This window comes from Mugil cephalus, chromosome 9, assembly GCF_022458985.1.
Source record: "Mugil cephalus isolate CIBA_MC_2020 chromosome 9, CIBA_Mcephalus_1.1, whole genome shotgun sequence".
NCBI lineage: Eukaryota > Metazoa > Chordata > Actinopteri > Mugiliformes > Mugilidae > Mugil > Mugil cephalus.
In genome coordinates this window covers 17,872,084-17,898,279 of record NC_061778.1, presented here as the reverse complement: position 1 = coordinate 17,898,279, position 26,196 = coordinate 17,872,084, and the positions used below count along the sequence as shown (strand labels likewise).

General features: G+C 40.1%; 2 protein-coding genes and 1 long non-coding RNA gene across 5 annotated transcripts; 1 reads left to right on the top strand and 2 right to left on the bottom strand.

Annotated features, from left to right (window-relative positions):
- On the bottom strand, positions 1-9,971 carry hmbsb (hydroxymethylbilane synthase, b). 2 transcript variants are annotated; one of them, XM_047594332.1, is made up of 14 exons: positions 9,797-9,971; positions 7,929-7,982; positions 7,486-7,558; positions 6,557-6,606; positions 6,409-6,464; positions 6,018-6,095; positions 5,129-5,206; positions 4,976-5,051; positions 3,872-3,985; positions 3,745-3,783; positions 3,513-3,632; positions 3,364-3,417; positions 2,302-2,388; positions 1-2,197 (listed from the first exon to the last, which is right to left on the bottom strand). In XM_047594332.1, exons 1-14 carry the CDS (start codon positions 9,818-9,820, stop codon positions 2,024-2,026), a joined length of 1,077 nt encoding a protein of 358 aa, XP_047450288.1. In that variant the 5' UTR covers positions 9,821-9,971; the 3' UTR covers positions 1-2,023. The 2 variants fall into 2 exon arrangements, with proteins under 2 accessions (XP_047450288.1, XP_047450287.1); XM_047594331.1 differs by lacking the exon at positions 9,797-9,971 and adding an exon at positions 8,143-8,308.
- On the top strand, positions 9,967-12,698 carry LOC125013550. Its single transcript, XR_007113393.1, has 4 exons — positions 9,967-10,433; positions 10,866-11,025; positions 11,123-11,239; positions 12,565-12,698. It is a non-coding gene; the product is annotated as an uncharacterized LOC125013550 (long non-coding RNA).
- Positions 11,272-26,196, bottom strand: LOC125013548 (ATP-binding cassette sub-family G member 4-like). Of its 2 annotated transcripts, none has more exons than XM_047594328.1 (15): positions 26,094-26,196; positions 20,674-20,942; positions 18,162-18,279; positions 17,870-18,002; positions 17,671-17,721; positions 16,658-16,803; positions 15,903-16,026; positions 15,607-15,721; positions 15,359-15,498; positions 14,713-14,811; positions 14,422-14,590; positions 14,178-14,278; positions 13,314-13,472; positions 13,107-13,225; positions 11,272-12,855 (listed from the first exon to the last, which is right to left on the bottom strand). In XM_047594328.1, exons 2-15 carry the CDS (start codon positions 20,927-20,929, stop codon positions 12,630-12,632), a joined length of 1,956 nt encoding a protein of 651 aa, XP_047450284.1. In that variant the 5' UTR covers positions 20,930-20,942; positions 26,094-26,196; the 3' UTR covers positions 11,272-12,629. The 2 variants fall into 2 exon arrangements, with proteins under 2 accessions (XP_047450284.1, XP_047450285.1); XM_047594329.1 differs by having other exon boundaries at positions 26,100-26,186.

The following is a 26,196-nucleotide window of genomic DNA, read 5'->3' as shown; positions in this document are numbered from 1 at the left end:
TTTAACACACAAAACTTTATTGACAATTGTCTCTTGACATTAGTGGTTTTATTTGACACACCATGTACATATTGTGTTACCACTTTTGGTTAGACCGAGCCTAAAAAGTATTCTACGTTAACTCATACAGAACAAATTAAAGCTGAAAAACAAATATGGCTAACGTTACCTCACATTTTCTCAGGAGGTTTAAATTATGTATAATATATAACAAAGACCTAAAAAATAAAAGGAACAACATAGTCACACTAACTGTACAATGGGTATACTGATGAAAAATTAAGAAACAAAACAGATCTAAGGCAAATGTGCAGCTTATGTAGACAGAAATGATACATTTTACTATGATGGCACTGACGGTTTTTCATTAAGTTTGAAAATCTAATGAATGTCTTGTCTTATTTGTACACAAAGTCTAACATATGCATTGCATATATTGTATAATTATGTACTGTTAAGCCTACAACCTGTATGTTTTGTGACTCCACATTTCATTCCAATTTACAAGAAAACTACTTTTGGTTAGGACTCCTGATTATTATTTTGAGATACAAATTGTGTAATTGTGAGAAAAGCTTAATCATGAGAAGGGACTACAATACAAAGACTTTAGGAATGAGCACGATATCTCATAATCAGGAGATGGAGGAGTTTCAATCAATATGTCAGGATGACAACACTATAGAATATATTAGATAGTTTTCTCATAATTAAACTATGTAATATAGTCATGAGATATTTTTCATTTTAGGCAATTCAATGAACGCAATGTTCTTCTACATAACTGTGCCACGACCTACAATCGACACCTACATGAATGGCTCCAAAATAGAAATCAAGATTTGAGCCAGTACTGTTCTCGTTTAAAGGAGCAATACTGCCTCTTGAATAACGTCTGGTGTCTTTTGAAATTCAAAGAGTGTTCTTCTATCAGTCCAGCACACTACTGTAAATCCACTTTTTAAACCAGCATTTTAAAATCACAAGTTTCCAGTTAACACTGCCTACTGCAAAGCCTTCTGGAGAGTTAGTGCACCCATATTGTCAATATGCAGCATCAACTAATCTTAAAATGTCAACAGTGCACAATTAAAATCCAAACAGGAAGCTGGAAAATGATGCGGGGATGAGTCTTTAAACCCGTAGCTTCAAGCCTTTACAGATCATGTGAACACCAGCTATGTGAACAGGTCAAACAAAATGCTCCTTCAAGCTTATTGTTTGTATTAAATATATTATCTCTGTCTTGAAGAAGTAGCCAAAAATAGATAGATAATCTCAAGATGAGTGAAGGAGATGCTGGAAGGTTAGATTTGGATCATAACAGGTACAAAGTCAGTAACGATTGTAAACTTAAATTTAACATTTCTTAACCTTTTACATCTATAGTTATCTCGTTGTTGTTGGTATTGATAGCTCCCGACCAGAAAATGGGCTAAAAATGGGCTTTTTAATTAGTCTTTTTCACAAGAGCTGAGAGGGCAACTCTGGATTAATTTCTTGTTTATCTGCTTGTGAAGAATGGTTTTTGTTGGAACGTCCTTCGGTTTGGGGAGATAGTATTTGTGAGTGCAGACGACCTTAAGTTAGTTAGTTAACATAATAATGTGCTTTTAAAAAAACAACAAAAAAAAAACTACCAAGGGTTTGACCGTGAGAATATCAGCCAGCAATGTTACTGTAAGTAAATTATTTGAAGGCCTTTCAGTGTTTCTACTAAATAATGTCAGAGAGGTGATTTCTACAGTACGTGGCCCAAGAGACGGTTCCATGAGGTACTGTGAATAAGAACAGGCTAGAACCAAATCCATGATGGACACACTGACAGCGGTAGTCAGTTTAGCAGCTTTGTAACCCACTGAGCACAACGTTGGTCCAAGTAAATCCCCACCTGGCGCAACAGAAAGTCACCAAAACTTTACAAAAGTCAACGTCAAATGAGCATCAAAAAGAAGGAATTCAAGTTTTTACTTGACACAAGGTTGTCACTGACTGCACACTGTGGAACCGCGACAGGGCGGGATTATCTGGCGTCGTTGAGCTGCCTGGCCACCGTCAGGATCTCCTTGGCTCCTTTGCTCAGTAGCAAGTTGGCTAAATCGACCCCCAGCCGCTCGGCCCTGTCCTGGGCCTCCGCCGGGATCTTAGTGGCTGTGACTCCCACATGTTGGGCCCGCTCGTCCACCTCTTCTAAATTCTGGATTAGATTATTACAAAAAGGTTTAGTGTGGTGTGGCAATCAATAAACAATAATCCTGGTTGTGAGCAGAGGCCTGAACGCTGAATCCAATCAGCTGTTACCTTGTCGGTAGCTGCAGTGCTTGTCTGCATGGTTTCCTTCAAGCTGTCTGACCCATCCAGACTGTACACTGCCCCCGTCAGGTAGAGCTGGGGAAACATTTCAAAACTGTCAAAGCTGACCTTTAATAAATCAGCATTTTACAGCACTTTACGTTGAAGTTTCAGAACATAAATGTCCTGTTTTGAAATAGCTGCCAAAATGAATGTTGTAAGTTGCATTGAAACTAAATGGTGTAATTAAAAATGAATGACTTTTCATTAGACTGAACTACAACTATGAAAGTTGAAAATGACTAAAAGAATGAGAAAAAAACTAATAAGCATTTTGACTGAAGACTAAGACTAAATCAAAAATGTCTGTCAAAGTTAACACCTGTCATCCATTATTATCCCCCTCACCTGAGAGTGAAAATGTTATTAAAGAGTGTGAAAGCTCGGGTCTTCTTCTCACAGTACTCAGGTATCAATAACTCAAATTACTCATTTGCATAACAAGATTGAAATTAACTATAGCTACACTATGCTGACGTTGTGCAGCTTTACCCACCAAACACCAGGCGTCATTTCAACGTTGTTTTTTGGGCTAAATCTGGTCGGTCTGTCATAGTCTTGATTTAGTCCAGAAATAGTCGTTGAAAATTGGGTTGTGTCTTTTTGAAGACGTCTTTTCAACGACATGAAAATGACGACTTTCCACCTTTCACTTTTCAACCAAATTTAGACGTTGTTTAGACGCACATGAGTGACGTCTTTTCAATCTCTTTTCAGCTACTTTTTGCTGGGTGGGTACCCTGTCTCTTTTTGCACTTCATCATATATGTAGCCAATAAGTGGATATTAGACGACATTCCTATGGACCGGGCTTTAAAAAGTCTTTCTTATGATAACAGCACTTTTTAGAGGACAATATTCATGTTTCCTTGCCTGTTTTTCTAAAGTTTTGTCAAAAATCAAGGGTTTCAAAAAAATACTTTAATAACTTTATAGTACTGAAGAGCTTTAGCTGTATCAGAACAAAGCCTGATGGGTGTAGCAATTATGACTGAAGGAGTGTCCTCTTACCTGGGAGTCTTTGATTTGAGTGTGCACAGCGACTGGAACGCTACAGCCACCCTCCTACAAACCAAACAGGAGTGAGAGCTAGATTGAATACAGGGGATACTGACGTAATGTGACAATTTGTTGTGTGTGTGTTTGTGTGTGCGTTATACCAAGTGTCTGAGGAAGGCTCTCTCAGCGATGCAGCGTAGCACCGTGTCAGGATCATGGAGGACGGACACCATCTCCAGGATGTCTGTATCTCTGGCTCTGACCTCCACTGCCAGAGCCCCCTGACAGCAAACACACACATATACAGATTTGTATCTCCCGCAACTTTTACATGTGATACACGTGTATATGTATACACATGCATGAGGGTAGTGTTTTATTAGAGGCTCCTACCTGTCCAACAGCGTACATGCAGTCTTCAGGCCCCAAGATCTATGCATGGAGAAGAATCAGACAAACCGTTGGTTGACAAATGTTGCACAGAGAGATTGTAAAGATAGGATCGGACATCATACGGTACCTGGCTGATCCGGTTCTCCCAGCCCATTCTCCTGAGACCAGCAGCAGCCAGGATGATGGCAGCAAAGTCTTCCTTCTCATCCAGCTTCTTCAGTCGAGTGTTCAGGTTCCCACGCTGAAGGAAAAGGCTGAGGAAAACGTCTCCAGAACCAAACTCTGCCTAAACTAACAACAGTCATTTATTTTATTCTTACATATATTTAGTCAATACAGCTCCCTGAGAGCACAGCATAGATTGCTAACATGTTAGCCATGTTAGCAGTGTAGTGTTGGTCTGGTTGCCAGTTGCTTTCTTACTGTCCAAACTGTCCAAGATACTGTCCAAACAAGAGCATGGTAACTACTGAAGTCGACAAAATGTTTAAAGTATAAACATAAAAAAAACTTAACTCTGGTTTGTTGGCACGCTGACATTAGCATTTAGCTCACTCCTGGGGCTGAATACTGAGCTGCTAGCATGAATTTAGGCTTGTCTAATTAGCCAAGTTTAATTATACAGTTTTTTTTTGTAAACTAATTTGGTTTTAAAACCTAAGTAAGTCTAACACACTAAACAAAGTACATTAAACCTGTTCCAACATCTTTGCTGCAAAGTGCCAGGTGAATGGCTGAGAGAAGAAGAAAATGCTTTCTTTGTTCTTTGTGCAGTAGAATTAAACAAATTTTTATGTTGTTGAAAACAGAAAAGTTAATTGTAGGGCTGTCATTAGATTAAGATATTTAATCGTGATTAAATATTGCAATTAATGCAAATATCGTTAACCTGCATGTACTGCAAACAATGTAAATGACCCATTCTTTACTTTAAATGTACCTAGAAGGTTTTTTTTTGTTATCAATTTCCCAGCTGCTTAAGGCTTAGTTCATAACTTTGTTCACATCAGTAAATGCTGATAACTAAGGTTTCGTAAAAAGAACAATCTGAAAGGAATTGAAGCTGAAGTCGCTGTTTAAAAGACCCATGTCTTCCTTTCTGTTCTGCTTTTTTGTTTCCACTTCCTGTTTTACAGGTTATTAACGAGTTACAAAACACGTTACTAACATGAGATCAACCTGTTAAATTTGATGGCCCTTGTTTTGTTGCGGATGTCAACACAAAGGATACAATATCTTTGAACTCCAGGTGGGGGAACCTTTTCTTCAACTGAGCAGCACGGCGCAGTGAACTGGTTCCGATCACACTGTGGAAACACAAAGTACCAAGTTAAGATATCCATGCTTCAGTGAACAACAAACGGACCTATCTGCTGGACTGTACCTGTTTCGTGGCAGCGTGTCCAGAGTTTTCCCCACATTTTTTGGATGTAAGACCACTGCATCATGGGGGTTTTCTCTCCTGAAAGCAGAAGGAAGCACAGACACAGGTGGTTACAGCTGGTCAAACGGCAAATACAATGAGATCACACCACAAACTCCACACCGATTTGGAGACGGTGAACAATATTTGACTTGTCAATAGGAACTGTTTGAACAAAGAAGGAGCTGATCCCCCACATGGTCCTTCTATCTCCTCCACTCTGCTTCAGTGCAGCAGCTTGAAAGAAGCAATAAAGACCTCCTGATGTGGACAATTCTCAACAAGACTTTCAAATGTTTTAACCCTCTGCTGTCCCCAGGAGAGACCTCAACTTAATGACATAAAGACATAAAGGGATGTGGTTCACAATAGTTCTATTATTTTTTCATGATCTTGAGGTCTTAATTTTTGCTGGTGTATGTGTACAATTATTGTACAGCAGAAGAATTTGCCAACCTGCTCTAGCCCAAGTACTAAAGCACTGTTTCATAGGATCACCATGGGTAACAGAAAGAATTTGCTTTGCTGTACACTATACCATGTTTGTTTTGAGCAGTTAGCAAAAAGAAGTGCATTTTATTTTCTATTTTATGTTCAATTTTATACAAAATCCAATATTCAGCTGGAATCTATTTCATGCCTAAATCTTGTAAGTTCACCTTATTCGCACAATGAAACACATTATTCACATTTGAGCAGCTAAAGTCTTTCTAGGAGACACAAAAACAACACATTAAGTCTATTTATTCACATATTCCAGACAGGATACTGGCTCAATAAATGATTCAAAAGCAAACAAAATACACAAAGCACATTTACGCAGACCCACTAAGAGTCTGAGGGCACTCACTTCAGTACAGCTCCGATGGTGAATCCCGGAGGCAGACTGGTGGGAAGGTCTTTCAAGGAGTGAACAACCAGATCGACCCTGTAGGAAACACAGTCATGTATATGAGCTCCATTTATGTTTAGCAGCATAATGAAGCCATTGAGCTTCAGAACAGACCCCTAACCCCTGCTACATCTGAGGAGGCAGAGAAATCAAAGGGTTCCACGTGGACACCTTCCTCTTATGGATAAAATGTCTTTTTCAATGCCAAAAACATACGATATCAGCTAAATACTGGCCAAGTAGTTACCCTGCTACAGTACACACATCAGTCTTCTAGTTTATCTTTAGGCTTGACTCATAGATTAACCACAGACGTCAGCCACAGATGACTCCCGTCGGTCACACTCACTCATTCCTCTCCAGAGCGTTCTCCAGCTCCTTGGTGAACAAACTCTTCTCACCAATCTGCACAAAAAACAAAAACAAACAACAGGATTGTTTCGTCAGATTCATTACATTTAAAGTAGATAAGTGGATGCGTTCGCGAATAGGCTCACCTTTGATAAAGCTGTGTCAAGGATTTTGTCCCCTGTTGTTGACATGGCAACTGAAAGACAAAAGGGTCAGTAACTATTAATAAAAGATGAAAGATTGACTGACATTTTTCTTGTTATCTTTTAAAAAGCACTCGCCTGAAAAGCATCTTTCACCGCACACAATCATTGTGTAAAATTAAACGTGAATACATTTTTCTGAACCTGCTAATCCTTATTATGACATAATTTGCTCCAGTGCAGTGAGGTAAGTCTGAATAGATGTATGATTCATGTGTGGGGAATCTTGTAGTAGAGTCCACTGTGCTCTATACTGACCTCACATGAGTGACACTCGTGCACATGATCTATGAGCCAAGACCTGCAAAATGAGCTGGTCCATTCAGGTACCTCTTGGAGGGACATTTTATTTATTTAATTTTTTTCAACAAGTGGGACAAATTAAAGGATTATCTTATATGTGACTCAAATTTTACATATACATGACAGCAACATAGAGGCCTTGACGTTCTCTTGGACAAACTATGTAATGGTGAAACTATGTTGCTGCAGCATCATATGCAGGCAGAGTAATATCTCCAAAGGAAAAAAAAACTAATTCATTTGTACATTTCATTTTAGATTTCTGATATGAACAAGGCAAACTATTGCACTGACTCTAGATATTTAAGACCTAGGACGAAAAATAAGCTGAAACAAGGAACTTAGAGTAGAGTTTTTTGAAGAAGTGTCGCCACTCATCCTAGCAGCTTCTTCAGTACTAAGACTTAGACATGTGAGTTTCTGATGGAAAACAACCACAGATGTTTCTATTTAAACCCAACTCCCCACCAGAAGTAGAAGCACCTTGGATGCGTGTAAAAATGTATTTAAGAAACTCTACAAGCCCCCTGCTCAAATATGTAAAATAAAGACCCAAAGACGATTCCTACCTATTTCCACGTGGATTTCAGGGTAGAGTTCCTTCAGCTTGTCGGCCACACTGTCCGTCTGGATTCGAGCCAGCTGTAACAGAGAAACGCTCGCCATGAGCTCGACTGCACTAGATAGATTTCAAACATGTCAAACACTCGTCCACAGAGCCAGCAACCATCAAATCAGTATGACACACTAGAAGGGCAGTTATCAAGAAAATACACTTTGAGTCAGATTGTGTTATCTGTACAAGAAGGAGCCTCAGACCTCTGGCTCTGGTGTATCTGAGCCAGCGTGGAGCATCGCTGCATCAGATAATTCACAGTCAACTGACACTCGCTGCCAGGCCTTTATTCTATTTAAATTGCAGCAATATCGACAGGTTGAAATACACACAAAGTAAGTTTCAAAGTTTCAAAGCTCATAGGTTCATGACTTAGTAATGAATGTAGTACTATACCTGGCTCTTGCGGGTTCCTATCCGGATGACCCGACTGACCTTGCCGTTCCCATCCTGCCAAGACAACAAAGCAAATCAGCCACAGGAGTTTCAAATTCACATTCTGCAACAACCTCTCCCAAGATACTTTTACTGACGCCCTTCAGCCACCGTTTACAGTCGCATCTGTGGTTAGTTTCTAAATGAGCTGAACCATTTTCTCTGCTCTCCTCACCCTGATGTACTTGTAAGGTCCTTCCTCCATAATCGTGTACGTCTGCACTGAGCTACTGCACTGTAGAGGCTATTGTATCCGCCGTGTGTCTGGGACCGACCGCTGTGTCTTGGCGAGTAGCTGCGTTGAGGTCATATATCTTCCAGATACTAGACAGCAGTGGTCTTTCTTACCGGAGCTCCCCCTCTTTCTCCTCCCCACTTTATCACCTCCACCCCCCAGATATCTCTGGCTCCAAAAGATAAGTGTGCCAATTCATTGAGTCCGTTATAAAGAAGCAGGGAGCGGCAGCTAAGGAGGGTCCTTATTCTAAGGTGTGGTCATTGAGCAGCCTGTGCGTGCAGGCCTTACTCATCTGACAATGTGTATTTTATGAATGAACAGTAGCCGGCAACACGAAGAACAAATGTGCATTTAGATGATTTTAGACAAGCGGTTGTCACTTCCTTTATCTGAGATCACCCTGTCAGAAATACGTTTTTCGGTGGCGAGATGCAAAAACAAAGGAAATACAATAGTGAATAGTTTGCTTAAACGAGAATGTGACTGGATGCTGTCATTTCAGTGACTTAGGACGGGGAGTGACTCTGATTGGCTGGGGGTTAAACCAGCTAGGACTGGTGAAAACACACAAACCCATCATATGATTAACGAAATAATAATGCATTAAGATATTTCAGAAGTTCCTGTTTTAATAATGCAATTGTTTATCAGTTAATCCAAATTATACAGCATACGTAGCCTTTTTTTTTAACATGTTTACTTTTTGTGAGATAGATAGTTTTTAAACGTTTTGACCACAGTATAGAACCTACTTTTTATTTTATTTTATTTTTTTTACAGCCTATGGACCATTAATAACATTATGGGGTCTGGTCTCCTGACTGTGTGTGAATTGCATTCACAAATCGGCCCATTTAACGTCTCTTCCCTCTTCTTACAAATATCCCATCACACAGCCACTTAATACTTTGCAGCAGAGGTTAGTGGGCTACAAACATCCACTCGGCATCAGTGACAGAGAACAAATATCACATTTTAGTTAAGTTTTTAACTTTAACGCGTGGTTCGTACGCTGCTGCTAAATTTAAACCACAAGTATGATAAGCTAGAGGCGGGAGCAAAGTAATGCCAACTAGTTTTTCAACACGGAGCAACTGAAGGTTACAAAACTTAATGAAACAAGACACAGTTCCTCGTTTCTTAACGGAAAGCTAATGTCATTTCCTATTTTAAAAGCATGTTAAGATCATGCTCGGTGTCATTAGCCACCAGTTTTGCTTGTAAAGTTCAGTTAGTCATGAATTAACAGCTGATGCAGAGTACAACTGTTGTGCAATGTCGTGTCCCTGTCCAGCTCATGTGGAAACCCGGTCAGATGGTACACAAACTGAAAGATTTAGCTTGATCTGAGCATTTTTCCTAGTTTCAATTTGTCAACTTTGACAGACACCGCCCCTCCGTTCTCCTGGCCAATAGCAAGCGAGATCCTCAGACAGACACGGGCACCAGCCAATCACCGCGCTCCGATTGACGACGCACACGGAAGTTAGACTGAACGTGTCGGGTGCTGAATGTGCCCATACAGTCACTGAATGTGCCGCATGCATATACGGTGGAAACCGTGAGACTACTTTTTCTTTTAAAAACCTACCGGTGAACTTGCTTCCTCCGACATTGCGGTGATCCGGTTCACTCTGTCGATGTTGCACGAATCAACAGCGCGCTTCGGTAGACGCGGAAATCATTAAAAATCACCAAATCTTTGGGAGTAATAAGGGCAACCCTCCTCCGCATATGAATGAACGTGAAGCCTCTGATGTCATTGGGCCGGCTAGAGGTCGTTTCCTGCTTACGTCAGTTTCCTCTCGCGAGTCGTTCGCAGGGAACGTGGGTGTCAAAATACATACGCGACAAGATGTTTCGTTCTTAGAAAAGCGGATAAAATATGCGTAATATCATCTCAAAGAAAACCGCAGTGCAGAGCCTACATGTTAAGTATGTATTGAGAAAGTGCCATAAATAACTGCCGACTCCTAATTATATCTAGATACACCTAGTTTCCACTATAAATACAACTGGTTACCACCGTTGTCAGTGCCACCTTACTGGAAATTTGTGACAAAGAAATGCTGCAAGTCCAGTTTTCAGGGAAGGAGATGAATATGTCAGGGAATGAAAGAAGAATAAAAACATTAAAAACTCATAACACGGACTAAGCACTGCATACTAGTTGGATTTATATTTTCCTGAGAGAGATATTCTTCAAGAACGTAGGCCTTTGTTTTAGCGTGAGTTTTGTTTGTTTGTTTGTTTGTTTTAATAAAACTGTCCAATTATTTTAATTCTGATTTCATTACATTTTTAATATTCAACCTAAGTAAAGATCTGAAGGCTTTTTTCTGGAGCTCTGTTTTGGAATTGTATTTCCATATTGCTGTTATACCTGCTATGGACCACAAACACCTTACAGAGCACCAATAGTGTGTCATTGTGAAAAGCATTTCCAAGGCATCAGAGGTGCCAAGGAACACACTTAATACGGTAATCAACAACTAGAAGAAATATGACACAGGTACATTATCAAAAAAGGAATAATTAAAAAGAGAAAACAAGATGAGGACAGCAACCATCAAGGAGCACCATCTCTTTCTGGCAAGTACTGTAACAATCTCTCTACCCTCTCTGCTTCTTGAAATATGCCTTTGTTTATGTTTATTCAGGAAGATGAGCCAATATTAAATGTCTGTGACTTGCAACAATATGTGAACATGTGTGATGAGACTCAGGTGCCATCCAGTGCCCCATAAAGCCCGACCTTACCAATGCATGTCTGTGAAAGTGCATGATAGCACAGACAAAGGTGCATACCACAATTCACAGGTGATTGTGATTGTGAAATTTGAGCATTAGTTCGTGGGTGAGTCCACTTATGTGGTAACATTTGTTTTTTCATTCTTTTATGCCTGAAATATATCAGGGAGAGGTACGCCTTCTGTGGTTGAACAACAAGGACCGGACTCTTAACATTTGCAAAAATACCTGTTGTGGGGGACATGGACGATTCCTCACCCATAGTAACTGCCCCAGAGTCAAGGTAAGCTTTAATGATTGGCACCATATCATGGGTAAGGTTGAAGTAGTCAGACCAGTGTTTATTGGAATATGAGTCTGTTTACATAGCTGTACGATGCCCTTATGTACAGTTCAAGCTGTAAGTCTGTTTCAACACGGAATGAAATACAGTAATTGACAAACAAGTGGTCATAACACCAAACAAACAGAAAAACGGCTATGAAGTCGTAAATAAAATATGCACATAATTCCAGTTACATTGTATTCTCTTTGGTTACTCTTCAGATACTTCATATTTTGTAAATGGCAATAACGTAATAATAATAATAATTCCAACTAAACATGAAATGTCAGATAGCACCAAATGTGACTGCATGAGAATGTTGTGTCCTTGGGGCACTGGACACAAAACAATAACGATACATGTACTTATCTATTTTGTATAAATACATTAATATGACTGCATATGCATAGAATATTAAAGATAATACAGCAGAGGGTAAATGATTAAGGCTTTACAATTTGCAACTAAGATTTAAAAGATTTTAGATTAGATCATGGAAGTACAAAAAATACCAAATACCAGAAGGCAATCATATGAAAGCTTAATTTACAACTATCAAGGTTTTTTTTTTTTAAATGAAAAAAAAATAAAGAAAGACAGTGAAAACAATGTTTTGATTTTCTTGTTAAGTTTGGGGGAGTGTCACATGATTTGAGTCACATGACAACACAAATATATATATATATATATATATATATATATATATATATATATATATATATATATATATATATAAACTGCTTTCATCCACCATACAGACATTATCTCATGATTCCTACCGAGAAATGGTCATTCATTTCCACACTTTCAGGCACAAATCATTACACTTATTTTCCAGTGCATTTTTTTTTTTTTTTGGCTTAAAGAGTAATGTAAACACTGTTTGTATTTGCATTTCTCAAAAGGGGCAGTTTTGTGGACCAAAAGTCCAAACACTACAACACTGACAGAGTGGCAGTACAGTGTGGAATAAGCAAACATGTCCATTCTCATGTGTGCTACTGCATAAAAACATTTCTGTTTTATCAAAGTACGGTATGCGCTGTTGGATGAGGCTCAGTCTTGTCTGCAGAGTCGCCTGCTCACTGCCGGTGTGGCTTTGTGCACTTAAGTCTTGATGAGGTAAAACAGGTGCAAGTTGATTTAGGAGATGGTTCCTCTCTGCTCTGCACTGTAAGCTTCGTTGTCAGCTTTGTTGGCAGCAGAACAATCGGAATTTGCGTTCAGTCCTTTTAGCAGCAATGAATTAAATGAAATGAACCTGACATGTTTTCTGTGCACAGTAAAGGGTCCAGGTCTGGTGCGACATTGGGGAGAGCTGATGCTCTGAAGACGAGCTGAATGAAACCTATCTCTCAGACTTGACCTTGTAGCGGAGGACGAGGTAAGTAGCCAGCCGGAGGATGATGAAAAAAACGCCCAGGACAATAAAATCTACGTAGAGCTTTGCGTCTTCGACATCCAGCAGCTGCAGAACCTCTTCAGGCTGTTGGAACTTACACACTTGCCCCGGACACTCCAGCTCGGAGCGGTTCATCCCGTAGATGGACAGGATCACCCCTTCAAACCCGTATCTGTAGGAGAAATTAAATCAATGACATAATGCGACTCAGTGTGACTCAAAACTAGGAGATTTTGAGTCACACTGAGTCTAGATATTGATGACTTTGGTGATCTTTATATATCAGTGTGCTTAAAATGTGACTATAGTGCTTTACGTCAGCATTGACAGATACGTTTCAAGCCCAAGTTTAGTCATTGAGTGGTCATAGTTCACACTGCATCTTGTTCATCTAAACTCAAACATGCATAGTTGTTTACACACCTGACGTAAGACACATAGGAGCTCCACTGCAGATACTTGGGGATTGTGTCAAAGTTCACAAAGAATCCAGAGAAAAGAAGCACTGGGATGGCTGTGACCGGTCCAACAAATGTGGCTACCTGTGGATAGGCGCAGAAGACAGGAACATTCTTATATGTGTAACATCAGCCTCAAAATTCTACCCTGAACAATGTCGACCCATGGTACCTGTAGTGAGGAGGAGGCAGCGCCCACCAGCAGGCCGAGGGACTGGGCTACCAGGGCGGTGCAGGTGGACAGGGCTATGAAGAGTAGGTAGCGGGTGGCCTCAGGAGGCTGCTCTGTCATCCAGTACACTATACTGCAGTACATGATGGGGCAGATCACCTGGAATAACACCTTTATTAACTACTACACAGGAAACAGTTTGGTCAAAATGAAACATTGGTTTCGCTAATCTCAATGCAATAAGCTCCGGTACAGGCATGTCAGGGGCTTCCTTTTGGAGACACTGGCGTCTATAATTCCAACGGATGCAAGAGATAACGACTGAAGTCATCGAATGGAGTCAGTCTGTGGCAAAAAGTTTACGTCATATGACATAATGTGTTCAGAAGAAAAGGGATGAATCGTTTTATTTTTGGAACTAGGTGTTATGTCAATTGAAAAGTGATCTCAAGGCAATTCAGCAAAAATGTGACGTACTACCTGATAAAAGCCCATGTCTCAATCTTCGTGCGGCTGCTCATGCCCCAACACCATACTGACAATAGCAGCTGGTCATAATATATTAATAGCACTGCCGGAGACAATTTATAGCCCTTCTAGCTGATGCGTGTTTGTTCACTGGAATCATGACTAAGGCTCTTCTCCTTGCTCTGCCATCTTTACATGCTAGTGTTTTGTTTTCTCAGACAGGCTTCATTTCACCAATATACCAGCTGCACACTTTCACAGGTGTTTTACTGCATTCAGATCTATATCTGGAGGCTCCACAAAAACCTTGCAGTGCCTGTAAGTGACACTAGAGTGCAGTGGACTGCAGCTATGAGAGCCACCCCGCTTCTCCAATCCTATCTACTCGTGGCTCACCTGGAATGGGATATCAGCCACGGTCTTGGCAAGGTAGTATGCTTTCAGGCTGTACCAGTAGTTAAGATGCTCCCTCAGGAACACAGACATCTCCAGAGGAACTGCCAGATGGAGCATCGAGTGTTTACATACATAAGCCCATATCAACCTTTTACGGGATGTTGAAATTAGCCAGCGCTGATATACAGAAGTGTATCAACACAATGCAAATATGAGTCCATAGCCTCCTCTTGATCATACTCACAGGTTAACACGGTCGGCATGAGTGCTCCAAACATGAGGAAGAGCATAGAGAAGAAGAGAAATCCGGTGTTGTTAAACACTTTGCTGGCGTCATTGCCAATGTTCAGATAGAGCAAACCTATTAACACACCTATGGAGATGTGAGACATCAGTCTGAGGTGGGTTAACACCTGAAAACACAACAACAGCAGCCTTAGATCACTCAACTGTTCTAGGTAACATCTCTTTTTCTTTGACTTGACTTCGTCAGCTGGGTATAAGGTATTTCTGTTGAACAGACATCGTTACCCACCTGGTCTCGACATATAGTTATGAGGGTTCTCTTGAAGAGGATACAGAACTGTGTTAGTGTGCTTGTGGCAAACGTATGGCTCTCTATGTGGCCAGTCTCCTGGGGAGAACAGAAGAAAATACGTTGTCAGGGCCAGATTAAATGTACACAGAAACACGTCTTTGTCATCTTTGTCTGATTAATGGATGATCAAAATTATGTACATTGTTATTTTTGGTGCAGCCACACCTCTGTGACCTTATCGGGTGAACTAGCTGATAAAGTTGTCCCTGCCCAACAGGGGTTTTCCCACAATATTATTCATGAAACATTTTTAAGTCGAGATATATCGACTTAAAAGATTAAAAACAAAAGAAAATACAAAAATAGCCAATTAATACAACAGTAGTTCTTCACACAGTTCTTCACACAGTGCAGGTGAGGCCTGGTGCTGTTAAGGTGCTTGAGAAAATGTGCTCATGAGTCATCTTTATCACAACAAATAGATAAATGTAGGGGTTCCGGTGGGAAAAAAAACTAATCTCCACTAACAGTGTAGCATTGGTTATCATGAATCCATAATAAAATGTTGTGAGTTTGGTTGTGTACATTACCAAGTACATGAGCAATTAATCAAATTATAAAAATGACGACATCTAGCACCTACCACAGGGAACTTTGATGTACAGACTGATTGCCCGTTGGTGTCGCACTTCTTCTTCTCTTCTAACGCACACATCCCACCTTGGACTGCCTCAAACAGCACAGGGTTCAGGTCTCCATATTCCCCTGATGCCACTTCAATGACTGAATTCAGCACAAAAGCAAAATATGTAAAAATAATGAATGAACTTTAAACAAATTCCCATTGTCCTTAGCAAAGTATGGAGAAGACACGAATAAATGTGAACATACTGAAGTCTGCCGGGTTGTGGTAGGTAGGACAGTACAAGCCCAGGGTCTTCAGATAGGGGATGAGGTAAGGGACTGTACCTTTGTAGATACACTGTCCCTGACTGAGGATGTAAAGCTGTGGAGGAGCGAGACATTCAATGCTAATGTTTTCTTTAAAATCGCTGATGATTGTCTGTGTGCAATGCAAGTGTTGGTTCACAGATTTTCATAAACTGATCCAGGAACTTCCTGGCAAACTGATGACTACTGATGAACTGTGTGTGTGTTTTTTTTAATTTTTGTTAATTTATTCACACCTTGTCAAACATCTCAAACAGTTTGGCACTTGGTTGATGAATAGTGCAGATGATGGTACGTCCACCCAGGGCCAAGGACCGCATTAGGGACACCACCTGGTAGCATGACACACTGTCTAAGCCACTGAAACACAACAAGACAAAATGAATGAACGGCTGGGAAGTCATCTGAAGAGAAGACACACCAGCACCAATGCCCTGACGCATCAACTACTAAAGGAATCCAAACTTCAGTCTGATATTTTTTACATTTTAACTTCCTTCCTTGCCAAAAACTTGGTACCACTAGCAGGTCTGTACACAGTGTGAAGCTACGGCCAGCAGCCAGCAAATTTAGCTTAGTGTAAACACTGGACACTGGAAAACAACAAATGCCAGCAAATGTTTCTTGTAGTTTCTTGTAACCACTGACCCACGACACCTACTTGACCTATTTGCCAGATACTACCACAAAGACAATGAGTATAATTAACACCATATGTCCCACTGTCACAAAGCTCTTTATAAATATGCAGCCTGATGTATGTGACTTTTCTGTAACAGAAGAATTCAATATGTAAATCCATTCAGTAATAAACCTGGCAATGTATACTGCTAGTGGACAACTTTTTGTATTGTGGTATTCCAATCCAAACTTTTGATTCCATGGAAGCAAATCAACACTAACTAATAATCAAAATATATAGTATAATGTTAAATGGTTCTGAAATCTTAGTGGGACCCATGAAAGCATACCCTGGCCTCGCCCATCTCACCTGGTGGGCTCATCAAAGAACATGACTGGAGGATTGTTGACCAGCTCCAGGGCAATGGCCAGACGTTTACACTGACCACCAGACAGCGAACTGGTACGAGTGTGAGCGCAGTCGAGGAGCCCTAAGGCAGTCAGGATCTCATTCACCTGAACAGCAAATGTGAGAGAGAAATAGAGTTTAAAAATATATATATATACTCACAAAGTATTTTAAATCCCTGGCTGCATTCATTATATGCGTGTTTATTTTCCCTCTAGACCACCAACATGAATGAACTAAACGTCATTTTTTGCTACATATTCATAATGGCAGGTTCATACTGCTCCATCAGTACAACAATAGCCCAGCTTAAAAGACATATGGTATCAGGGCTGATGTCAGATATTTGTTCATTTGTTTATTTCATGCCATGTAGTAAATCCTAGTGGGCAAAATGTTTGCTCATTCTTACTTTAGGCAAGTCTCAGAAGTGCTACGGCTTTTTTACATTCCTGCTTCTGAAGGTCTGTCCCTGACACGTCCTTACCAATGTCAAGATGGCTTGGATTGGTTGAGAGTCAAATTATCACTCCACAATCTTATCAGATGCAAATATTATACAACCTGGCATTACTTTGTGTTTCACAGTTGAACTGTTAAACTTAACATAATTTAGTCATTTGTTCAGAGACATACATCATTACATCCTTAGATATCTAGTTCCTGTGCCTACTTAGCTGGAATGTACTGAATGCATTGATTTGGAGCAAAGCTTTTGCCAAATGACTGTAATGTAATGTTTGATGATAATTACTTTATTGTAAGGGATACCGTCTGATGAACCTGCAACCTTGGATCATTTCACCCAAGGTGTGTTGAGAGAGTGGAGTTTAAGAAACAATATGAGTCCATTCTTCCATATTAACTGTGACTGGCTGCTTAAGTTGTAATATAACTTGGCAATGTTTATGGTCAGCGTTTACATATTTTCCTTGTGTATATTAAGTCGGTAGATATCAGATTTTTTAGCTTACCAGCTCTTTTTTGACATCCATAACTTCATCAAGCTTTAGGTTGGCTGAAACCTGCAGCAAAGACAAAATATGAGACCGGAGTCACTCTCAAGCCACAAGGCCATTTTCTACAGCAACAGTAATTCATAATTTAATTGTAGTATTCATAACTAAATTTGCTGCAATCACCAGAAAGTTTACGTGACCAGTAGGAACCCACCATCATGGCCTCCCTGGCAGTGAGATGTGGCAACAGCATGTCTTCCTGCATGATGTAGCAGGACATTTTCCTGAATTTCCGCAGGTCCCTGGGTTTCCCATTTACCAGGATCTGACCCTTCATCCCTGTTTCCCTGAGCGGTTTGAAGGTAGCAAACCATTTGACTCAATGAACACAAAACAAGTGTACATGCAAAGTCTGGCACTACAGACATTACAATACACATTTTACTGTTGTACTGTACTCTACTGCATGTATTGAATTAACTGTGCCACATGTTTGTACCTCTCACCTGTATCCAGCTAAAATGTTCATTAAGGTGGACTTCCCGGCCCCTGACGGCCCCATGATTCCTATCAGCTCCCGACTGCAGAACTTTCCGGACAGGCACTTCAACAAGGCTTTGAAACCTGGGAACAGTGGGAATTGATGACGTGAAACAACAGGAAAGAAAAGCTTCTTTTATCAGACAGGGACTTGTAATAAAATAATTTCTGCTCATGCTAATTCTGAAAGAAAAAAACACCAACACAACACAAGATTAACATTACAAAAATGCGAGGTGGAAACTGAGAGGTTAGCTTGAAAGGGAGAGGAGTAAGGAGAAAGTAGGTATCTCAACATTTCAACTATTTTATGCACCCACTAGCAGGGCCAACATTTTCCAGTGGGGTCAAGTTTCTCATAAGTAGGTGAGTGCATTCTCAACTGCACTATTCCTGTACCTCAAACAGATTTTAGTTCAGCCTTAACTTGAACTGATGCACCGTGTCTGCTGTTCTGACAGCCCATTATATGTCTATCAAGATAAATTTGGGACACACGCACTTCTCTACCAAACCAACAAAAATATAAAACAAGCCGCTTGCAAATGTTTTAATCCATACATATTGTACCTGTTTTGTACACAACACAGCGCACTGTGCAGTATCAGATGTTGCACTCATGTCTAACAGCATTATCACTGAGCACTCACCTGCGTAAGCTTTTAACAGGATATTGTTTGCAGTGTTTGGGAGGAGTGGTATCTCTGCTCTACTGCAGTAAATGTACAAACATGAATACCAGCCTCCAACAAAACCAGATGGATGTCCATATCCAGGGGTCACGTACAAACACACAACTGTACTACTACACGTGAAATGTGGTTAATCAAATAAATGAGAAGAGCCTGCATCCTTAAACAGTGTGTTTTTCTACTACCCACTCTTGCCTCTTTATTTGTAGGAACATATTATGTTGAAACATATTATGTTGGTCTTACTCTGCTTGGACCCAGTAGCTTTTGTTACTTTGGTCTGTGGGCCAAACATTTATTGAATTCATCTTTGTTCTTCATCCTGGTTTATTCCATGTATGTTCTGCGTTTAGGTCAGCCTTTTGTAAAAAACGCAGCATTTGTCACAGTCAGTGTGTCCTTCATGTGCACATTTTCCATCTGAAAATGTCAAGAATTGTCAACCAGCATGCTAACCACAAAGCTGGCTACACTGACTGCATGATTGCTTTCACACATGCTCAAGATGTATTTTTGCAATTGTTTAGCACTTCGTGAAGAAAGTTTCTGTCCCTTTCTGAATAACTGTCAGGACTGAGTCATTTACATGGGTTTGTGAGTGTTGGCTACATTTTTTAGTAATGAATAAATATTTGTGTGTCTAATAGAACATTTAGTAAAAATGACTTTGCGCGTTCACGTTCTTAGGAATTTTTAAACAGTCCTGTAGAGCCTCTAATGTAGATTTATGTAGTTGCTGGGGTTTCATATTGACTGTATGATTGTATTGTCTAATGTGGAGGAGGTAGAGACTAAGACTAATGCTGCAGCCAGCCACCAGGGGGCGCTCCACATGCTTTTTTTTTGAGAAGCTATCATGGCACCCTTTTTTTTTTACAGTCTATGGTTCAAACGCATTATGAAATCGCAGGGAGGAACTGAGCGGCACACTAAACAGCAAGAAGTTCAGTTCATTTGTTATTCGTCCACAGTACAAGAGGTGACAACCTGCAAGATCTTTAAAGCTTGAAAGCAATTGTCATTTGTATGTCCTTGAAACACGTATTTCCCAAATGAACTCTCCTCTCCTATCAGTTCTTTACCTCACCCACTCAGTTACATTATTGATGACCTAATCTGTCTCGCACAGTGTAGCACTTACTGGAAACCTCAGATGATGCACTCCTGACATTAGACTTACAGATAGAGACAAGCACGTTAAACACATTTACTGAACACTGTCACTGACCCTACAAACACAGTCTCTTAGCGTTTTGGGGTAAAGTGAAAAAAATGACTTTAAAATGTTGAATGAATAAGTGACTACATGTGTTCAGGACAAATGAGTAATTTATTTTTGGACAGGTAACACTGGGACTGTTTTGTTTGCTACAATTCAAATGTTTAAATAAATTTTGGGCTGTCTCACTGTAAGTACGTAAGATTTTTGTTACGCTACAGACATGGTTTGGGGAGCACACTATCCAAAGTGAGATAACTAAAAACTTCAGTCTGAAAAGCCATCAAATTCGTGGTACATATTTGAGTTCCTTGTAATCGTGATCGTCTATTTGGATCAGTTCTATTGCGCTATGTGTCTATTTGTCAAAGTCCAGGTGCTCCTACCTTTTGTATAATGTTAGTTGTAATCAGTTGACTGCTTTGAGCCTCAGTCAGTGAGTTATGTGCTGCAGTATTTAGTTGATTAGCCTTTGGCGCTTTGTCGTCTTGCAGTATAATTCTATACCATTGTTAAAATTTGACGTGACTGACAGATGTGTGTGAGGGGTGGGCAGATATGTGTTACCTCTCCTCCTCCAGCATGGTCCCTCCTGGATGGTATAGGAGACGTTGATGAACTCTAGGTCCACAGCCGAGCGTTTGGGTAGGTGGGAGAAATGCTGTGCATCAGTGATCTGGTTCTCAACCTTCTTCAGGTGGGTCAATATGGACGCCTCCTGCTGCACAGGAGGCTGAGCTAAAGGCTGGCTGCCTCCATTACACAGGATGGTCTCCTCCATGGGGATACTCACAGAATCAGGTTCCAATGCCTTATTATCCATACCAGCCTTCTGACTGTGAGACAATGGGTAGAAAAGTAAGAGATGAGAAAATTAAAGGTCAGTCTTGCTTCCTTATCTGGCGCAATGTCTAATTTTATGCCTACAACTGGGGATACGCGGCCTTGCTAGCATATTAGAGGGTCATTTTATAAAATTGAAAACTACAGGGAAGTTAAGTCAGTCAGCAGCTCCACTAGTGTTTAAAGGTAGGAGAATTGGAAGATGCTGTGATATTTGTGTTAACTGGATTTTTGCCCTTTCTAAGACAGAGTGAAATGGTGAGTGCAACAGCTTTTGAAGGTAATAAATGGAAGTGGTCAAAGAATCTGTGAGTCGCTGCGAATCAAACAGCCACATTTTAGCTACTTCTGTGCAACATGAGATTCACAGCATTCTCCAACTTCATGGCTAGAAGACCCAAAACAAAAAAATTGTAATATAAATCAAATGGCATTCCAATGGCATTGATACCTCAGTATCTGTTACATCAATGACCATGTTCTTGTTTCCCAGGAGATTGTATTACCTTTGGTGATCACATCTTGCTTGCATGCTAACGTGCTAGACTATATGTGAACACTGTCAACAGCACTTGTGCTAAACAACCTGTTAGCATTTTCACTGTGAGGATATTTACTTACTGATATTAGCATCTTGCTAAGTGCCACTTTACCTGTGCCTCACACTAAGTCCTGTTGCACAACAGAAGGATGGTGTAAAATTCCCCAAAATAATAAAACATAAAACGGTACACTGATTTATGGTGGAAGCACTGTCTATCAGTAAAGCACATTTCAATGACCCCCTATGTTCATTTCCCACAAGTTCAGGGACGTTATGTAACGTTTGTATGGATAGTATGGAAGAAATGAAACGACGTGTCCTAAATCATTAATGTTGTTCCAAAACTGAACCAGAGGCAGGTTACCACAGCTTTGAGTTTGTGTGTGCTTTTTCAGTTTAATTTCTGATCCTCCTCAGAACTTCAATTCAGATTGCTCACTTATGATCCCTCAAGCCTTTCAGGATGGGATCAAGTCAACAGTATCTCAACGCAATGATCTCAGATTGTCTGGCAAACTGTAGAACTCCAGCCCGAGGAGCAATTGTCTACCTTATCAACTAGTACTTGGTAGGTATCAGCATCCTGTCCTGATCTCCACCATCATGCTGTCTGCTTTTGAGGCCCTGCTTATGCTGCTGGCCTCCTGCCTGGACTCAGTGTGGTCTTTTTTTGGCAAGGACATCTATCTCGGTCCCACTGAGTGTTGTGCCTCACCCGCTGCCTTACCATCCCTGACTGTGTTCCCTGTCTTCAAGTCAAGGGCTTTTACATAATTAGCAGTTGCTGATTTTACTATTTCACATAAAATGTTGCTTGTGTGTGTCTCCATTTCAGGAAAACACACAAAACATCCTACAGTTTTGTATAATTTGTGGTAGCAGGTTTTCCAGTTTGGACCAGAAGGTACAATATCCGAGAAGACAAGTACCACCTGGGGAGATCTATTGTAAAAAAAAAAAAAAACACAAAAAACACTGATTTGACTGGTTAGAGACACCCATGACAGATTTATTCACACATGTCCTGAACAACTTTGCTGGTGAGCTAATTATTCATCTAGTGAAAAAAAACTATGTACATTTCCTGGGAAAAGGTAATTTAGGTACGACCCATCAGACAAAATCCATTTCCATGTTCCTGGCAGGGCTCTAAGCAGCAGAACAATGCAGCTGAACTCCTGTGATCGCAAAGTGATTAATGATGATCGAAATGGAGATACGTTTAATCTACTTTGTTCTGCACAGACCACTGTAAAAATGGTTCCCAAGTCTGAGGTGGTACAGTAATTCTTCCTTTTTGAGACAGAAGTCTCATTTAATCACTCATGGGGTTCTTAATCCCCTTAGGGATTAAAATCAACTTTCTTTTCTACCCTTGATCTGCTCGAAGCAGGAGGGGACTAGAGTTACCAGCTTGGGAAAAAATCTGCAGACTCATGTACACTACCAAGCACCAAGCCAAGCTAACGTATGGGAATTGACTGCTCCTTCACTTGCCCCCCAGATCACACCCCCATTCACTGACGGCAAGGAGGGAGAGGCCAGAGAAAAGTCTCTTCTGGGTGTCAACGGGTCGCGATAAGACGAACGGAGACATGTTACGTATGCCAACATGTCACGAGTCACGTTGGATGAGACTGGGTTGTTCTGGATGAGAGGGACGGTCCAAGAAGGGTAAAGGGGAGAAGGAAAGAACTCAGTGACCTGAGATCAAACCGCTTCAGATTATGTACTCTACCACTTTTTTCTGACTCTAAGACTTGATGCCCCACATGCAGCTGGATTAAAGGCCCATTAGAATCAAATCAACTGGTCAGGTCTGTACAACCACAAGAAGACATCAAAGCGATGATGCGAGGTTATGATACTTGCCTGGTTTGACTGGAATGAACTCAGAACAAAGGTCTGACCAACCAATTTTGTACAAAAGATGCAGCGGACGTAATAATAATGTAGGCAAAATAGCACCAAACATTTTCATAATGAATACAATTTAAGAGTTTAAGAGTTTGTTCAGCAGCAGTTTTGATAAAGGTTAGGGAGATACTGTAGTTTATCCTTTAAACTTTTCACACTAGTTCATTTGAGAATAATCTAAACACTTTATTGCAGAGAACCCCGATACCAATATGTTAAATTAATATTAAAATTAAAGGAAAAGTTATTTGTTAAATATATTTGCTCTAGTTGCAGAGTTTTGCTTAGGAAATGGAGACCAGTAGCTTTTTTCCTACCTATTAGTATTCATAGCACATTATTAGTCACAATACAAAATGGCTAAACATAAGAATGGCAGCAAGTCCTCCACACTGGGCATGGAGGACAGGAAGACATAGCAGTTTTGTAAGTTAGCATGTAAGTGTACATGAAATGTTCTTATTTTAGTGAGTGCAAGCAGACGTACCTATTCCCGGTTCTGGTCAAAAAGCGTCCGTTGTACAACTGTTACTGTAATGCAAAAAGTATTCAGATATTTTATTGAAGCTGCTTCAATAAAAGTCTGCAACCCTGTAAGTGCAAGGCCCTGCATCAAGAAATCAAAGGTCAATGACGGGCACCTATTCGGTTAACCAAAATGATGTCAGTCTTAGGTCCAAGCATGGATAGAAGCAGATGCAGTACACAACGAGCAAAACATACGGATGGAAATCTAATTTAGTTATTATTTTTTTTCTTGCAAAATTTGACACTTGTCCATTAAAGAGCAACAAGTTTCTTAGCAGCTGTAGGCAGGAAAAATGTCTAACTAATGTTAGAACGCGCCCACAACTAATAATATTGAAGGAACTTAATTCCACCCATTATCAAGAACCGCTTATCCTGTAGAGGCACACGGTGGTCTGGAGTGGTCTGCAGGGCTAACACACTGTCCTCCACACACACCTATGAGCCTTCATTTAATCTAACATGCACGTCTTTAGACTGTGACAGTACTCAGAGAAAACCCATGTATGTAGAAGGAGAACGCCACACAGCGAGACTGACATTTGGTGAAGAATTTGTATGAAGTACAAATACCTTAAAATTGTGCTGTATAAGAAACACTCAGATCGTTTACTTAAATGAAAGTAACAATACCTTAATTTGAAAATACTCAGTTACCAGCAGATATAAAAAAAGGAAGAAAGTAAAAGCATTCATTTCTCACCTATATGTCATTGTTCTGCTTAATTTAATGTATTAAATATTATTATCATTCATTATATAATGATTTTTAAAGACCTTATTGAGTCAAGTTACACCAAGTATGTTCAAATCTGCTAAAACTGTACAGCATGTCCTGCCTGCTGGTGGATGTAATGATTACCTCCGAGAAGATGACTCAGAGGTTGTTATGTCTATGCACTGTATCCTGCAAGATCATCAGTTGATACCACCACATCAGAGGATACCTCTTTAAGTCCTAAAGATTATTCGTTGTTCTGCCAGTGAAGAGAAGCCTCATATCAAGGCTGGCTTTACTTGCATAACATAAGAGCAATGAATGGAAGGATATTAAGATCAGACCCAGGGAAGTAGGTTAACACTGCTGGTCTCCCATGACTTTGCAGGAGTGCGAACTCTTTCTGAAGAGGCTTTGACAGAAAAAAGAAAAAAGTAAAAGCTCACGTACATTCCTCATCAAAGCTACAGCACACAGAGGCTCCGTAAGCTACAGCAGCACGTTTTACACATGAGGAGTTGAAATCAGATGGGTTTAAATGGAACACAAATAATCTGCAATAGAAATTAAACCCACTACTCTACATACTGGATCCCAACTGCTAAACCTGCAAATGGGCATTTGACTGGACATTTTACATGAATAAACTGAGGGTGCACTATTTTCCATTAATACCTCAAGTTTCTCTCCAGAGTTCCACTTCAGCAGATATTTTTAATTGTTCAAACCTCTGGACTTTCACTGTCGATAATTCAACATCCGTTTCTACGCATTTCCACTTTGATCAGTTATTTCAATGGGATTCATGATGGGATCAGTAATTGCAGTTAGTATAAGGAAAACTAACAGTTAATATGAAATACATATAAACTTAAAAACACAAGCATATATACATTGCTGCATCCCTTTTTACAAGTTTACATGTAATCATTAAAAAAGACTGAAATATGCTATAGGTGTCACGTCCTTTCAGACAAAATATATTTTTAAAAACTACATACAAGTGTAAGTAGTAGTAGTAGGTAGGTAGTACAAGACTAGGACCAAGTAAGGACTAAAATCAAATAATTGACATCACATAAACAAAAACTGACTAAAATATACACCTTTAAGCCTTGCTTAATTCAAGAGAATAACAACTTATAGAATAAATACAGTGCCACGTTTACATTGGACACGAAATTAGTCTATTTTAACAGTACTGTAAAACCGTTTAGTTCTTTGAAATAGTAACATGTGCTCTATATTATAATTAGCCAAGTGGTCCGTTAGGAAAGATCATCAATTGGACTGCGTAAACGCAACGTAAAGACATCAAAGTGGACGAGGGGCAGACTGGGATTCACGCTCACTCCAGGGAAAGATGAGCATATAAGATTAAAAAAAGAGGACTTGAAGAAACACCGACAAAAACAGAGAAAAAATCAAAGCGCTTACACTGACTGCTTTCGAGTGAAGTATCGGTGTCCTCCTCGCTGTCTGTCAGGATGTTGTTATCCTCCCCCGCTGCTGCATTCACTGTCAACCGTGTCTGTTCCAG